Raw genomic sequence first — 15,590 nt, 5'->3', positions numbered from 1 at the left:
TGCCTTGAACAGGCTTGTTTTTGTGCCAGGGACTGACTGCTGCAACTCTTAACAATGGCACTGGGGTTACAGAGTGGTGTGTGCTGGAAACCTTACCTGCAATTATGCACTTCAGGCACACTCTGCTATGCACATGTTCTGTGTTAAATGGCTCTTGTTTAGGATTAGATCCTTGGCTTCATTTTAACATTAAAAATGTGTTCTGGACAGTGCTGTGTAGCCCCTACAGACAGTCTCAGTTTTGTTCTTGCACTGGTACTGTCTGTGAGCAATTCTTGTTAAATGCTTTTGTGCATAACTCCAGATTTGCTTTTAAGCCAAAAATTCAACAAGTTATTTGTGTAGAGGATGCTGGAAGTTGATCCTTTATGAGTGTTTATCACAAGACTTTTGAAATCTCTTTCCAGATATCTTTGGTTCGAATGCCCTACGCCTGCAAACTCCTCTTCCAAGAACTGATGTCTATGAGTATTGCACCTCGTATGATGAGTGTTTAGACTTAAAAGGGTTGGTTTTTTTTTAATTAGGAGACACAAGTGCTCAGGTTTTGTTTCATTTTGTATACATTGCATTCAAAATTACAGTTTTACTCATCTGGTGTGTGCTGTTCAAAAGTATGTTTATTTCCTGTAAATAGAATTAAAATTTGTAATTCAACTTGTGAATCTATTTGTGTATCTGTGAAAGAAGTGTGCAAAGCAAATTGGGACTCAAAGAAAAAGGGAGTTAAGAGGGACTGATTAGTCAGCTAGAAAAAGCCAGAGCTTGCAGCTTTCCAAAATACTAATTTAAAACTGTGCATAAGTGAAAGTCCTCACATCACAGCTCTGCACCATCATCTGTGGAAAAACAAAAACATGTTACACTCTGTCCTATTCCAAGGGGAGTATCACAACTTTGGCAATAGCTTTGGGATCTCTTGGCTGAGGGTGAGACCTGGCCCCTCCTTCCTTCCTGCCTTCTTTCCCTCTCTCTCTGCTGCAGGGGGGTGATAATAGACACGTTTTTCTGTGCTGAGATCACCTGGGCATGGCACACAGACTCTCACCACACTGTAGCTGTGATGTCTGACAGTTTGTTCCATTAACTTTATCAATTTCCTTTAAGGTGGCAGTCTGCATTTACTTATCACTTAGCTCCAGATGCCTTAGAGCTTTCCTACAGCTGAAAAGAACCAGCTGTAGCATGTGCTGGGTGTGGGTAAGAAACAAACTGAGGCACTATGCACAGTACTGCAACCTCACAGTAATTACTGAGAGAGAGGGAGTGAACATCTTCTGTTCTGAGGTACAAGCGTGCTGTTCATGGCACAACTCAGTAAAATTCAATTTCATTCACATCCATAAATAAGATGTTTGAAAAGGGATTAGAGACTACCTTGAAACCATTAGCAAAGTTCCTATGTATGATATTTGGATTAATTGAAAGCTCTCATTTCAATGCCAGGTGCTGCTAATGTTCTTCTAAGGGTAATATTTTAGCTCTTCACAGACATAAGGACAAAAAAGTCAGGACTATATAGTTTGGATAAAGCTAGCAGGGATTAAAACCAAGGATTACTTCCAATAGGGGATTTGGGCAGCACAGTATTCTCTACCTAGGTGCTTTATTCCCTGTCCCTCTGCCTCTAACAGGGTTTTAGTTACCGTTCTGGCTCTCCAGATTTATTCCTAACATATAATGTGGCTGTGGTGCTGAGCCATCCTCTGCAGCTGGGATGAGGGTGGCTTGTTTGCCTGCAGCTTTGCACACAGCCTAGCAAAGGGGACATGCTGTGGCAAATCTCTGAGGTTTCACATCCCAGCATGCAGAGAACATGGCAGGAACTGGAATGTCTGCTGTGCCAATACTGCTCCCAGGACAGAAGAGCAGGTTTGAAAACACCCAGGCAACAATGAAAGGATGGTGCAAATGTAGGGCTGGAAACTCACTGGACATTTCTCTATAAAAAAACACAAAAGGTGTTTCTTAATTTTAATTTGGTGTTTCCAGTACTTTACAGCACGTGGGGGCTTATTTAACAATCCCTTGAGAACTCTAGCACCTAAGATTTGCTGAAATGTTCTGTCAAATGCAAAAACCTGCATATTAAACTATTTCTAGTGGGGGGGAGGGTTTATTTTTTTGGTTTTTGTTTTGTTTTGTTTTGAAAGCATTAAACAGAGGTGGTCCTTTTGTATCAAGTAACAATAAACTGTTAGGGGAGAGAGCTGCTGAGTGTTCAGCCACACTTACCAACCTTTGGTCAGGGCTATTTCATGCAGAGTTTCCACAACGTGGATTTTTGCCGAAGCTGTTGCCTCTCCTTTGGCATTTGATGCATGGCACTCATATTCCCCAGCATCCTCTTTGCTCAGAGGAGATATCTATGGGAAGAAACACACCCCACTCCTCCAGTAAGCATCTTGAGCACTGGTAAAGGTGATTCTGTTTTCAGCTACCTTACAGAACTCTGCTGTGTCAAACCCTGTCCTCCCCTCTATTCCCCCTCTGATTTTACCAGCAGTATGCACTTTTGCTGCATGCTAGACAGAGGAAGGGTGCTTGCACCAGGTAAGACTGGAACCAGCAGCCACCCTTATCCTTCATCTCTGACTCACACAGGTAATTTTCCTCTAAATGCCCTGTTGCTATTCATCTCCTGTACTGTTCTTTGTTCACGAGCAGTTTGCAAACTGCACTCTGTGCAGGTCTGTGCATACACAGAGTACTTACCAGCACCCAGCCAGTCACTTCGTGTTTCTCAGGGCCCCCACGGGTCTGGATAGCCAAGTTCTCCCGGTCCCCAGGCAGAAGCTCCATCCTCTGGACACCATACTGTCCTCGAATTATCTGAACAGAGGGGCAGGAATTGAGTGGGTAAGAACTTTGGGGCTTATTTATGTTGGAACTGCATGCTGAACCATACCTGCACACAGATCAACATCAGATAGACATGAATTGTGTTTTGTGCAGCAGCAGTGTATTTCTAGCATCAGAATTTCACTTTGTCCTCCGTGTGGTGTAGCCACAGTGCCTCAGCTCTGCAGCTGTGACCCCCCTCACCTCAGCAGCAACAGAGTGGCCCAGTTTTCTGGTACTGGGCAGTGGGATGTGCCAACATGCTCTGTGCTGACCTGGCCTCACAGAACTTTGTGTGCTCCCAAGGGTGTGTTCAGCCCTGCCTGTTCCTGCTGCAGCAAACCAGGCAGTCCCTCCTGGTAGGCACAGCACCAATGGGAAAGCAGCACTGCAGTCTTTCCCCAGTATCTGAGCCCACACCACAGAACAAGTGGTGCTCAGCCCTTGTTACCAAGAGGTCAAGCAGTCTCTCAGCCATGAGGAAGAGGCATGAAAAGCAGAACAGTGCTGACAGAGAGTGTAAACTCGGCATCTATTCATAAACAAGCAGAACGCACTGCGTGGGTGAACAAACCCACATTGAACACTCACCTGACAGTCTGCTCTTGAACCCTTATGAATAAAGCTTGCTGTCTTAAAATCTAGTTTTTTTTCTCCACAGTATCCTTAAGTAGTAACGTTTCAGCTTAATTTTCAGACCCTTCAAAAGTGTGCACAAACCTGTGGCACTTGAGGAGGCTGTGGGAGCCCTGCAGTGGCTCTCAGCCCTACGGCCAGGACCCTCTCCATTCAACACTGGCCCCTGTCCTAAGCCAGATGTTAGCAGTGCTGCCAAAATCAACATGCTGCTGGCTACTGGAGCTACAGGACTGCCCCATGTGGTTCCTGTTCCCGACGTGGGCGATGTCTAGCCACCTCAGAGTCACTGCTGCCAGCAGGGTGAAGGTGAAGCCAGGTCAAGGGACATTCCCTACGTGCTCCGAATACCAGGCGCTACCAAGAGAAACACAGTCCTGTCCTGGCTCGGGACCAACAAGAGTTTATTTTCTAAATAATGTCTAAAAACTAAGCAAAACCAGATGTCTGGGGGTGGACAGAACTGCACAGATGAGAGAACTCATCAAAGAGGTGTGTTTCTACAGAGGGATCTGCTGTGGTCTTTGTGCTTACCAGGCACTTTCAGACACCTCAGGTTTGCTGTGCTGTAAGAGCTCCTAGCAGGGCCCTTACCTTGTTCCAGATGAGGACAGGGGTTGGGATGCCAATGACTTCACAGCTCAGGTAGATTTGTGCTCCTGTCACATTCCAGATGTCCTTAGGAGGAGTCACAATGGAGGGTCCTGCAAAAAAAAAAAAAAAATCTTTTAAGTCCCAGGTGACTGCAAGCCTGCCTCCATGCAAAGCCTTTTAAGTGGGAGCCAGTCACAGTTTTGAGAATGAGGTGAAGATGATTCCTGCTAGGAGCAAAGTTCACTGGGCTGATCCCACATCACAACACTTCTCTCTCCAAAGTAACACACACACCCTTGATAGCCTTGGGCTATCCAGACCAATGGGTGCTTGCCCCAGATGAAAACTCAAGTGTTGAGCAGTTCAGGTGATGAGTCCTCCTCCTCTCAAGGTTGAGGTTAGAAGTAAAATACTGTTTATATTCTGTTATCTCAGAGGCTGAGCAGAACTGTACCAACTCTTGGCTGTGTTTACCATGCAGTCACCATGTCAGCTGGCATGGAGGAAAGGACCTCCAGGAGACAGGGTGCTTCCCACTCACTCTATCGTGACATGAAGAGCTTGCCCAAATTTGCAGCATCATTTCTCCCAGCAAGATTTTAATCCCATGGCTGTGGGTTAGCAGAATTCAAGGCTATGCTGTTCCTGTTTTACCTGGGTGCAATGCTCAGCTGAAGAAGGCTGGCTGGGAGGTGACAGAGCCCTCCATGGCTGAGATCTGGGAAGGGAGTAGGGGAATGCAGAGCTCCATCTTTCTCCAGAGAGCTCCAATTCCTGGTTAAATAGAGAGTTGCTTCTACAGCAGATCAGAGCAGGGTTGTTTTGCATATCTGGCTGGAGATGTTTATCCCTCAGGCTGGGAAACACTGGAGACATAACCCATATCCCAGAAAGGGAAGAAAGGCCTTTTCTGTTCAATCCCTCTCTAGTGAGGCTGTTTTGTAAGATGCAGCTATTAATTCCCTGCAATAGGAAGCGCAGACCAAAGGAGCACAGAGTGTTTATTTCCAGTTATTGATAGCTTTAAGAACACCATAAACAGCTTTCCCCCTCCTGTTCTGAAGATGCAGGCAGTAACAGGAAACTAAAGCTCCCATTATGCTCCATCAGGAGAAGGAATTTCCTACGCAGACAGGTACTTCAGAGCCAGCCTGAAGCTCCTGGGTATACTGACTCACAGATCATTCCCAGCCCTGTAAAAGAGGGGCAGATATGAGTCCTGATTCTCCTTATGGGGTCCTGAATCTGCACTGATCTCAGTCCTGCATGTGCACTCCACCCTGCAGCCTTGGGTGGGGTGTAGGTTTCAAGTGCATCCCACTGCACCAACATCTTCCAGCAGAAAGCTGGTATCTTCTTCCTCCTCATGATCTGGGTACAGATCATCTATCATCTATTTTAGCTCAAGAGATGCTGAGGTGGTTCCCTGCTCCTGAGCAGCTGGTGCAAACCCAGAGAAATGTTTGCTCTTCTCTTTCGAGACTTCTCTCTCCAGGAATGACTGTACACAGCCTGCTGGTGGGAAGCTGCTAAGAGACCAGGGTTGGCTGCACTCAACATTCTCTGTTACAGAAGTATCCCAGTTCTTATTTTTAATAGGAGGCAGCTGTGGGGAAGCAGAAAAGTTTTATGTGTAGCCCTGGGCGATGGTTGAAACCACACCTAATAGTCAGCACGGGCTGGTTTCCTGGCAGACACCACAACCCAGGTGCTCCTCAGCTGTGCAGAGATGAGTCTCTCAGCTGACAAGAGGATTTAAGCAGGTTTCAACACCCTGCTGAAGGTTTCTCCCCAGTATCCCACAGTGATCAGCCCAGGACATTGCCATACCCATGATGGGGCCACCTCAGGTCATGCACTCTGCTCCCCTTACCCAGTGCAGCATTTCCTGCACAGCCCAGCTGTTCTTTTTCTGGTGTCCCTTAAACAATAGGGATAATAAGGCACTTGGAAGCTCTGATGGGACACAGTGTCCCCAGGCAGCTCAGCTGGACCCATGCTCTGTGTGGGACCCCAGCTGACATGCACCCAGAAAATCCTGCTGCTGCTATTATCCTGTTGTCCAGTCCTCCACATGCAAATCTGCTTTCCTAAAGCAAAGCTTGGGACTTATCCCCAGCTGGCAGGAAAAACACAAGTACCCCCCAGCAACCACCATCTCTCACCACAGAAAAGGAGAGATCCTGACACATCAAAAGCTAGGTGGATTTTAAGGCATTGTTATGCTCTTCCAGGATCTGGCTCAATTCTCCCCTGGTTGGGAACTGGCAGCATTCAGCACACCACCAAATCCACTGCCTAAGGTGTCTCAGTCTTGGTTACTGCCTGAGTTCCCCCTTGTGCCAAGAGTTCAGACACCCACTTGCCCAGAGGTGTTTATTCACCCTGCCAGGATGAACAGATCATACCAGGATTTTTCAGCAGCAACTGCTGTCAGGGGAATAGAGACAAGGAATTTCTACCCACCTCCTGGCTGAGGAGAAATTGTTTATCCTCTAGGACAGGGGAATTGCCTGCACAGCTTCACAGCAAAGCCCTGTCTGGCTTGGCACAGCAGCCACAGCACAGTGAGAGCTTGGCTATTACAAGCTAGTCCTGAGCTCGGGATGTACATCCTGATCCAACCAGGCAGAACATGACGTTCTACATTTGGCTGCAAAATGAGCTGGAAGCATCCACAGGCCTCTGCCTGTATCTGACACAGCTCTGAGACCAGGAGGGAATACACATCCTGAGAGATGCAGCAAGTGTCATGGGAAAAGTCACTGTGCTCTCTCTGGACATTTGACTTAAATCCATACAGCCAAAACCCTAGAGCTGAGCTTCTTCCGCCACTAAAAATAAATGAGAAAGGCCAAGAAGTCATCAGATTTAAAGTCAAATCAGCTACAGTCACAGCAGCAGCTGAACTCCCCCCACAGTCAGTTGACACCCAGGAGCATGGCAGTCACCCTGCTCCCTCCCACAGTGCCCAAAGTGGGCAGAGATGGACAAATGATACGGCAACTTGGCACAACAGGAGAGGCAGGGGATGACAGAGCCTTGCATGCACTTCAGAAAAAGTGAGGACATTCCTAGTGCCCCACTTGCTTTAGGAGTTCTTGTGAAGGGAGCAAGGCAGGGACTGGAAACAAGCTCACCTTTTACAGAGCAAATGTCTTGATTCTTGCCAGCAAGGAGCCCCCTGTCATCATCCTACAGCCTTCACCTCAAAGGCCTTGCTGCTCTACTGCCCATGGAGGGGATGGGTTCTCCCTCAGTTTCCTTCAGGCACCTGCCCATAGAAATGGTCACCACCATCCAGGAGGCTGAGTGGTCCCCTCTGTCCTGCCTGTGGATGTAGAGATGCTCCCTGATTGCAGGGGAACTCCGTGACCAAGATGACAGCCCAGGCTGTTGATGGAGATCAGCTGCTGTCCACAAGCACTTCAAGCATTTCCTCTGTGCTCTGCCCATTGTTTGTAAAACAAATAGCTGTCCCTGGCCCAGGAAGGAGCTTTACACAGAGCCCCAGAGCTCATTCACCCTGGGACAGAGCCTGAAAACACTTTTTCTGCAGCTTGTAGGGAACTGACAGCTTGTCTAATGTCAAAAATAGCAGCTGGAAAGGAGTTCCCATTGTTGAATGTAGTTGCTTTTCTGCCACAGCAATGTGCACAGCAGAGTCTCTGACGTCCTTGATGAGGATATTATCTGGCATCTGTTTCTGACACCCCTCCTACACCAGCACCCCTTCTGTGCCCAGCCTCAGCTAGCAGAGACCTGGCATCTCCCAGCCCACCCACTCACTTGTCCTTCACCTGGATGGTCACTCACAGCTGAGGGTTAGCCCATCCTCACCAATCCTCCTTTGGTGCTCACACACACAGTCAAATAAAAAAATCACACAGCAAGAAGAGCAGTAACTTCTTTGCTAAAATCAAGGGGCCCACAGGTATGTGACTAAAGGCAGAAATCAGCTGGACATTAAGCACCGTGGGGTCTGTGCTGGTGCTAGGGAGTGTGTGGAAGCCCAGACCACGAACACACAAAGCCATGTACCACATGCTGAAGCTGATGTGGGTGTCAGCTTGGCTCCCAGCCAGCCCTCCTGGGCACTGCACCGCCCTGCCACAGCCCCAGGTCACACCCACAGGCTGGGAACAGTCCCCAAGAGGACAAACCCAAGCAAAAGCTAAACATTGTTCACTCTCACAAGACACTGCAAGTCTGAAAATAAACCCACTCCGGTCTCCTAAGTTGCTGGTAAAGTACTTTCCCTTCAAAATTACTTTATATGGAAAAAGGGAAACCTTCCATAAGCAACATCCAGTCATTCTAGATAGCATGGCCTCAGCTGCCCCCTCCCAGGTCAGTGCCCTGTGAGAGGCGGCAGCAGTCGGGAAATGCAAGCAGCTCCTGGCCTTCCCCACTCCCAAAGCTGCCTGCTGCTTCCTGGCAGGTTTACAAACCTCCTGTTACCTCCTTCTGAAGGCATTTCTCACCCTCCTGTAATCTGGCTGTGAAGAGACTAAGGAGGTACATTGGTGTGTTGGATGCTGTGTCTATTTGGCACTGCCTCCCAGACCTCAGGAAAGGCTGAACACCAACACAGCTTTGCCCCAAGCCCTGGAGACTTGAGACTGAGACAGTGGGAGGAAGAGCCCTGGGCCACCACACCATCATTCTGCCATGGAGCAACTCCTGCTTTCCACACCACTGGGCTCAGCGTGGTGCACAGCACTGCTGCTGGAAATCCCAGCCCTGCTGCTTCACCAGGGTTTGGAACACTGCCTTCAGAGACCTTGTGCATGACCTTCTATCACAGAATCACACAGTGGTCTGGGCTGAAAGGGACCTTAGAGATCATCTACCTCCATGAGCTAAAGCCTGGAAAGAATGTGAAAAGCTTGCAGTGGGACACACAGAAAAAAAGGCATGGCAGCATTTATGCATGGAAAAGCAAGCAGGGCTTTCAAAAATCCGACCTGATTAGACTTGTTACGTGGTAATCTCCTATTTAGTTCTAACCTCAGTCAACCTCAGCCCAACAAAGGATTAAACACATTTTTTTTAAACACAGCATGCCTTTCCAGCAACAGAAAAAACAAACATAGGGTGGAATTTGCTGATCGGTAATCATTCCTTCCTAGTGAATTTGGGTATGCTGTGATCATTGAGAATGAAAACACAGGTGAAATACAGGATCCTCCTGAGCAGTGAAGGTGTTCTGTAGTCCTTGGCATACTGTTGCTCTCTAGGACTCTGATAAGTAATATATTAAACAGCTTCCATAGTAGCTTTTAGCACACTAACCATAAAAGCTCAAGCTCCAATGAACCAAAACCTTTTCAAAGAGTGGAATGCTTTTTAAGGAGGAATTTATGACCTGTGCTTCAACAGTGGAAGCCCCCAAAGTTACACATGAATTTTAAATCACCAGTATTTTTGAACACTGAGAGCAAGGAACAGCAGTGTTCAGGAATTGGTCATGAAACACAGCAGAGTCCAGAAAGGCTGGATGTGTTCTAAAAAAGGAATTGTTAAATATTCAAGAGCAGACCGTTCCCAAGTGTGGACAATCCAGGGAAAAAGACCAGCCTCATTAAACAGAGAATTTAGGCTGGAATTTAGAAAAAAAAAGGAGGATCTATCATCTCTGGAACAAGGATGAGGTAACATGGGAGGACTATAAAAATGTTGTGAGGTCATGTAGGAAGAAAATCAGAAGGGCCAAAGCCCAACTAGAATTTTATTTGGCTGCTACAGTAAAAGACAACAAAAAAAGTTCCTATAAATACACTGGCAGAAAAATGAGAGTCAAGGAGTGTCTCCATCACTGGTTGAATGCAAAGGGTAGTGACAGGGGATGAGAAAAAGGCAGAGGCCCTTAATGCCTTCTTTGTCTTAAATATCAAGACTAGCTGTCCTCAGGATACCCATCTCCCAGATGGGGAGATGACTGAAGTCCCCATAATCCATGAGGAAAATCAGATACTCACAAGTCTGTGGGCCCAGAGTGCTCTGCCACTGATCTCAGGATGCAGCACAAACCACAAAAGCAACATTTTCCTCTGCAGTGGAAGACAGCAGGTAGCAGGCCACCACTGCAAAACCCCCACTGCACTTGATGAAGAAACTCAGACCAGATTCCCAGAAGAATCAGGGAACTCAGGTTATTTCCAGCCACAGATGACTTAACAAAAACTTTTCTAAATCTTTCCCCAGCAAAGACAAAACCACTTATGAAACATCTCTTAAAATGCAGAAAAAGAAGAATGGGAGGAAAGAACTAAAGCAATCTGAACCTCTTGTTAACAAATCTAGAAGAATTTCTTGCAGAATGTGCCTGGCTATGAACTATGTTTTGTGGTGTCTAGAGCTGTGAGCCTTTGTACATAAGGCAGCTGTATCAGGAGAAGATGAGCTAATCTCAGTGATAACAGCAGTCTGCCATTTCCCATGGTTTTTTTCCCCCCCAAAATCCTGTTTTTGCTCTGCTCTGGTAGTGTATTAAAAAATAAAACAAACCACCCTCAAAACTTAGATATTTCTGGCAAAGCTTCAACAGCTGAATTTGGATGGAATGAGCCAACAGATGTGATTCATGTTTCTTGTTTTGAAGTTGACCTGTGAAAACCTGGTATTTCTTTGTCTGCAGCACAGATGAACCTTTATGGAACAGTGAAGCATCAGCAAAGCTAAACCACTGATGGGGTAAATTGGCAGGAATTTGGGGGGGCGATACATTTGCCCCTGGGGCTGCCAGTCTCCACAAGAGCCTGGCAGTCACAATCCTATGCCCATCAGCTTGTTTTTCTAAACCCTGTGGACAGCCAAGAAACCTCACACCACCTTTTTCTGAGCCCCAGAGCTGATGTGTGGCACCTTAACAAAAATTTCCTTCCATGAGGGATGCTGTCTGGGCTTCTGGGAAGCCAAAAGATGCCTGTCTGAGGGGACAGCACAGCTCCAGTGACTGGGACCTCCTTTCTGGTGAGATATAGATAAGTTTAATGCTGGTTGCATTCAGCTGTAAAAGAATCTCTCCTGGTTCAGCTGTTCATCTGTAGCCCGTGGGAGGGGATCCTGTGAGCCAACATTATCACAAGGAAAAGCCCTGCATGTTCCCAGTGCTGGGAAAACACTTTCATGGAGCCATAGAGTTTTAAACCACACTCAGATGAATAGAAATAAAGCAGACTGCTTGGCAAGCCAGCAAATCTACTCTTCACACAGAAAGGCCCTGAGTTTCTACACCCAGGAGGTCTTTGTAGGTAGGTACAAAGCAGCACCAGATCCCCTGAGAGTGAAACACTGTTCTCTGAAGTCTGCTCAGAGCTGCTTTGTGGCACCCTGCTTTTGAGCAAGAACAGGAGTTTGGCTTCCACCAAGAGGAGGGAGCATAACACAAAGAGAAAGCCTTGAATGACAACAGCAAAACAACCCTGGGAGACCCCAACCCTGTTGGAACAAGCATTATGGACTTCAAACCATATAATGAGGCAACTTTGGCAGTATTTCCAGAAGTCACAATGCGTCTCTCAAAGCAGGTATTTGCTGGTAGCTAATGGTAAGAAAAACTCAGGGGTATTTGTCCCTTCCTGCATTGGTTAGGTGATAAGTCAGTGCCTGGTATTTTTCAGCTCAGAGATCATCATCAGGAATCCTGATAGCCTTTTTTTTATGGGGGTTGGTGCTTTGAGGTTTTTTTTCTGCCTGGCTTGAGCTGAGCCATGCAACCCTAATCCTTATGCCAGCTGGCTTTGCGTGGCAGTGGGTACCACAGTCCTCCTGCCCCAGGTCCCAGCTGGCTGCAAACAGCCTCAGTGAGTGCACTGCAAATCGAATTTCAGCCCGCATTCCTGAAGCCACCAACTCCTTATGAGGCACTTCTGAACATCTGTGCACAGCTGTGTGACAGCAGTGACAGAGGGCAGCTCCCCAGCTGTCAGAGCAGCCTCCCCTCCAGCCGAGGGGGCCACCAGAGGAAGCACCCCAGACCTCCTGTACCTGCCCCACCAGCAGGCTTCTGCTTTGTGTCTGGACCTGCCCTGCTGCGAGACCTGAGCTGCATTTTCACAGGCAGAGAGCAAACAGACAATCTGTTTAAAGGCAGTGCTGGAAAGCAGATGGAAAATTTCACAGCATCCACCTCCTGCATCCTCAGCACTGCCATTAGCTACAAAGAGGCTGCTGGGACACACAGGCAGAAATGGGATGCAGGTAGTGGTGCCCTGACAGGGAGCAGGGCAAACCCTGGGCCAGCTCTGAGTGCAAGTGGGATGGCAAAGCAGGAGCCCAGCCAGATGGGTGCACCATGGCATCACTGCCTGCTCCCCCTGAGCAAAAAGACAGGCAGCTTTTTCTGCTGGCACAGCACCAAGAGCAGCCAGGCAACATCAAGGAGCTGGCAATCAAGTAGGATGCCTTTTTCCAAACATCCCCAACCCACTCCAGAAAGGACCAGCTGGATCCCTCCATCTGCCAAGTGCAGGTAGACCAAGGGTTATTTCCGTCCTTTCAAACTCTTCTCAACTATGTTTTCCTCTGCCCTCCAGCAGGAAGTTTTGGCTGCTGCACAAACACCTTTTTCTGCATGGCTTCATGATTTTTGTGCAAAGCACAGGCATCACATCTGAGAGGTCTGGGAAACAATCAAGGACAAGGTCAAGGCAAACTCTGCAGAGCTGAGAATGTGTTAATTCCTTTTCCTATTTAATATCAAAGGAAGATCCAACAGGATGTGCAAAACAAGTCTTCCCTCTCTGGTTCCACTTGGACAAAAAAAAATTTAAAATCCCAAAATGCAATCAAACACAGTTAGGACCTGCTACTGGAAACACATGTTTATGGATCTCTTCTGAGATACTATGTGGAAAGGCTGCTCTCTCTTGGACTGAAAGGACGTGGAAGGGCATGCAGGCACCTCAGAGCCCATCTTCCACTACTTGACTAGCACAGGATCCAGGTCTTTCAATAAACCTAGAAAAATGTTGTCTCCTATCTGGAAAGATACTGGAAAAGGCTCTATGCTGTTAGGCTGATGGGATGGATGTTCTCTCCTGTCAGTGTTTCAAAATCCATGTGCAGATTACAACTCCCTGCCCTCCCCACCCAATGCTCCTAACTGCCTGGAGGCCCTGAGGGATACAGAAATACTTCCAGATGTCTAGCACGGTTGTGGGATGAGTCCCTGCAAGTCACAGAGCAGTGCCTATCACCAGAAGGCCCACAGCACAAGAAAGGTTCATGCAGCTGAGGGGAATCTCTGAAGGATCAGCTGTGCCACCACTGCTGAGCAGCCCACATCCATTCTGCTCCTTTCCCTGAGATGCTGGGTCAGAGCTCTCCCAGCAGCAGGAGCCAAAAGAAGAACAGGTCCCCTGAATGATGGAGGACTGAACATTTTGCCAGTTGCTCTGTACCACATGTTCCAGCAAAATTCTTAAACAGGTGACAGCCCACAAAGATCTGCAGTCTCACACCTGAAAAGACCTTCTCCAAGGAAGGGATGCAGTTTGTACATGGAATGGTTGTCCACTCTGAGACCCTTCTTCAGCAAAGCTGCTGCTATGAGGTTCAGAAGACAGAAAAATCTAGTGGGACCTGCTGGAGGCTGGCAGGTCAGTGGCCTCCACATCCTCTGCCAGGGGCTCATGTTTGCACTGACCTCATCAAATTCTGTCTCTATAGTCTGGATCAAAGCCTCACCAGGTCAAACCAGCATCCAGTCTGGGACAGACACCAGGAAGCACAGTCAAGGGTGGGGACAGTACCTTGCAGGTATCAATACCTGATTTGCAATGAACTCCCACATTACTTTGGGCAAGACAAGTGAGAACTCAGCCTTCTGCTCAAGTACACACCTGAAGCATGACATCTTTCAAACCCATCTGCTCACCTGTCTGGGCTGGCAAAGCCAAGAAGCAGCACGCATTTTAAGTCTCCTAAGGCCACTGGGCAGGAAAGGCTCTTTCCAAATACTAGACAGGGGCATAGACTGAGGCCATTCTCATCTCATTCCACATTACCCTGAAAGCTGAAATTCCTTCCCTCTAAGAGTTAATACTGTACCACACTGTTTCTGGCTAATATGTAAGCCTAATCTTTTGGACAAGGTTTGTGAAAAGCCACACAGGGCATTTAATGGGCAACATCAAAGCACATAACCCAATCCTCAGTCTTTCATGCCTGCCTTGGGAGTTTCAGAAACATTTTTTTGCAAACTTGGCCTCAGTTATGAGAAGCAAGAGAAGGAGGAGGTGGAGGTTGTGACCTGCACATACTGTGTTTATGAGAACACTCCTCCACCAAAACAGCACTGGCGCTGCAATCTTGTCCTTGAGACGTTCAGTATATGGTTTGCATGCTGTGTCTTACCCCTCCCTCCCGCCCAGCAAAAACCACTCCCAGAGGCTAGAATTTCTACTCGAGGCTCCGCAGCAGAACAACTTCCTTGAGCACCATCCCTAGGAAAAAGTTTGGGATGAATCAAGCTCCTGGTCGGAAATACAGCAATTGCAAACTGCTACGTGTAATTCACAGGAAAGTCACTGTTTCATTTCAAACAAAAGCGAGCCAGTGGATGTTGGCTCTGAATTTCTGTGGCTTTCACGTCCATTTAATTATTTCCTTTCCTCTCTGCTTGCACCCGTCCTGGGCAGAACACTGCCCTGGACAGCTCACCCCTTTTGTTCCATCTCACCGCAGCCCAAATACAAGCTTCAGGCAAAGTACGAAAAGTGAGCGCGTGTGCTCCCGCACCGCTGGAAGCCAACAGCGAGTGCCCAAGCTCCCCCGCGTTTCTGGGTCCCAAGTGTTACTCCAAGTTTAGGCAGCGCCATCCGACTGGGACTCTCCAGTCCATTTACGGCGGGTCTGGAATCACGTCCATGTTGGAGGCAGCACCGCACGGGACGGAGCGGCGGGCGGAGCGCTCGGGAGGCGCGGCGCTCCCCGCGCAGCCCAGCGGCGCTGCCGGTCCCGCACCCGCCCGCCCCGCTCCCTGCCCCGCACCTTGCTCGCAGGCTCCCTTGCTGCGCTGGCTGATGGCGGGCTCGCCGCGGCTCTGTGCGCGCAGGCTGGCGGCGCGGAGCTGGCAGCCGCTGCCGTAGGTGAGCCCGTCGCTGCCGCACACCGGGTAGCGGCTCTTGCAGAGGCACACGCCGGGCGGGCCGGCGGCGGGCGGCACCGGGCCGCCCTTGGCCTTGCGGCGCTGCCGGCTCTTGACGCACTCGAGGCCCGGGGCGCAGCGTCCCCCCGCCGCGCCGCCGCCGCCGCACGCCTCGCCCTCGCCGCGCCCGCACTGCCAGCAGCAGCCGCAGGCGTCCCGCACCCTGCCCAGCGGGCAGCCCCGCGCCGGCAGCGCCGGACACCGCGCCGCATCGCACGGCCCGCAGCCGCCCGCCGCCGCCGCCGTGCCCGGGCCGGGCACCGCCAGCACCGCCAGCAGCGGCGGCAGCAGCAGCAGCAGCAGCGGCATCGCGGAGGGCGGCATGGCGGCACGGAGCCGCCCGCCCACGGCAGCCGCTTAAGCC

The 15,590-nt window shown here is 49.1% G+C and overlaps 2 protein-coding genes across 3 annotated transcripts in view; one reads left to right on the top strand and one right to left on the bottom strand.

The window, feature by feature from the left end:
- The window catches only part of POLR2B (RNA polymerase II subunit B), a 15,719-nt gene extending 15,054 nt beyond the window's left edge, over nucleotides 1–665 (top strand). The window contains exon 25 of the mRNA XM_079306275.1: nucleotides 408–665. Coding sequence (XP_079162401.1) covers nucleotides 408–497 — 90 coding nt within the window. The 3' untranslated portion in view covers nucleotides 498–665. The remainder of the gene's footprint in view (nucleotides 1–407) is intronic.
- On the bottom strand, nucleotides 603–15,590 carry IGFBP7 (insulin like growth factor binding protein 7). Of its 2 annotated transcripts, none has more exons than XM_079306284.1 (5): nucleotides 15,070–15,590; nucleotides 4,072–4,181; nucleotides 2,716–2,832; nucleotides 2,236–2,366; nucleotides 603–839 (listed from the first exon to the last, which is right to left on the bottom strand). In XM_079306284.1, coding segments are annotated over exons 1-5 (840 nt in total). In that variant the 5' UTR covers nucleotides 15,551–15,590; the 3' UTR covers nucleotides 603–838. The 2 variants fall into 2 exon arrangements, with proteins under 2 accessions (XP_079162410.1, XP_079162409.1); XM_079306283.1 differs by having other exon boundaries at nucleotides 2,240–2,366; nucleotides 15,070–15,589.

This window comes from Erithacus rubecula, assembly GCF_903797595.1.
Source record: "Erithacus rubecula genome assembly, chromosome: 5".
NCBI classification, from domain to species: Eukaryota; Metazoa; Chordata; class Aves; order Passeriformes; family Muscicapidae; genus Erithacus; species Erithacus rubecula.
The sequence above is the reverse complement of the archived record's forward strand: the minus strand, read 5'-3'. Positions and strand labels throughout refer to the sequence as shown.

Coding starts and splice junctions, on each gene's coding strand:
- IGFBP7 (XM_079306283.1), bottom strand. CDS start 15,550: ATGCCGCCCTCCGCGATGCCGCTGCTGCTGCTGCTGCTGCCGCCGCTG. Junction 2,367..2,715: donor AAGTGACTGGCTGGGTGCTG/GTAAGTACTCTG, acceptor TTCTTCCCATAG/ATATCTCCTCTGAGCAAAGA. Junction 840..2,239: donor TGAAATAGCCCTGACCAAAG/GTTGGTAAGTGT, acceptor GTTTTTCCACAG/ATGATGGTGCAGAGCTGTGA.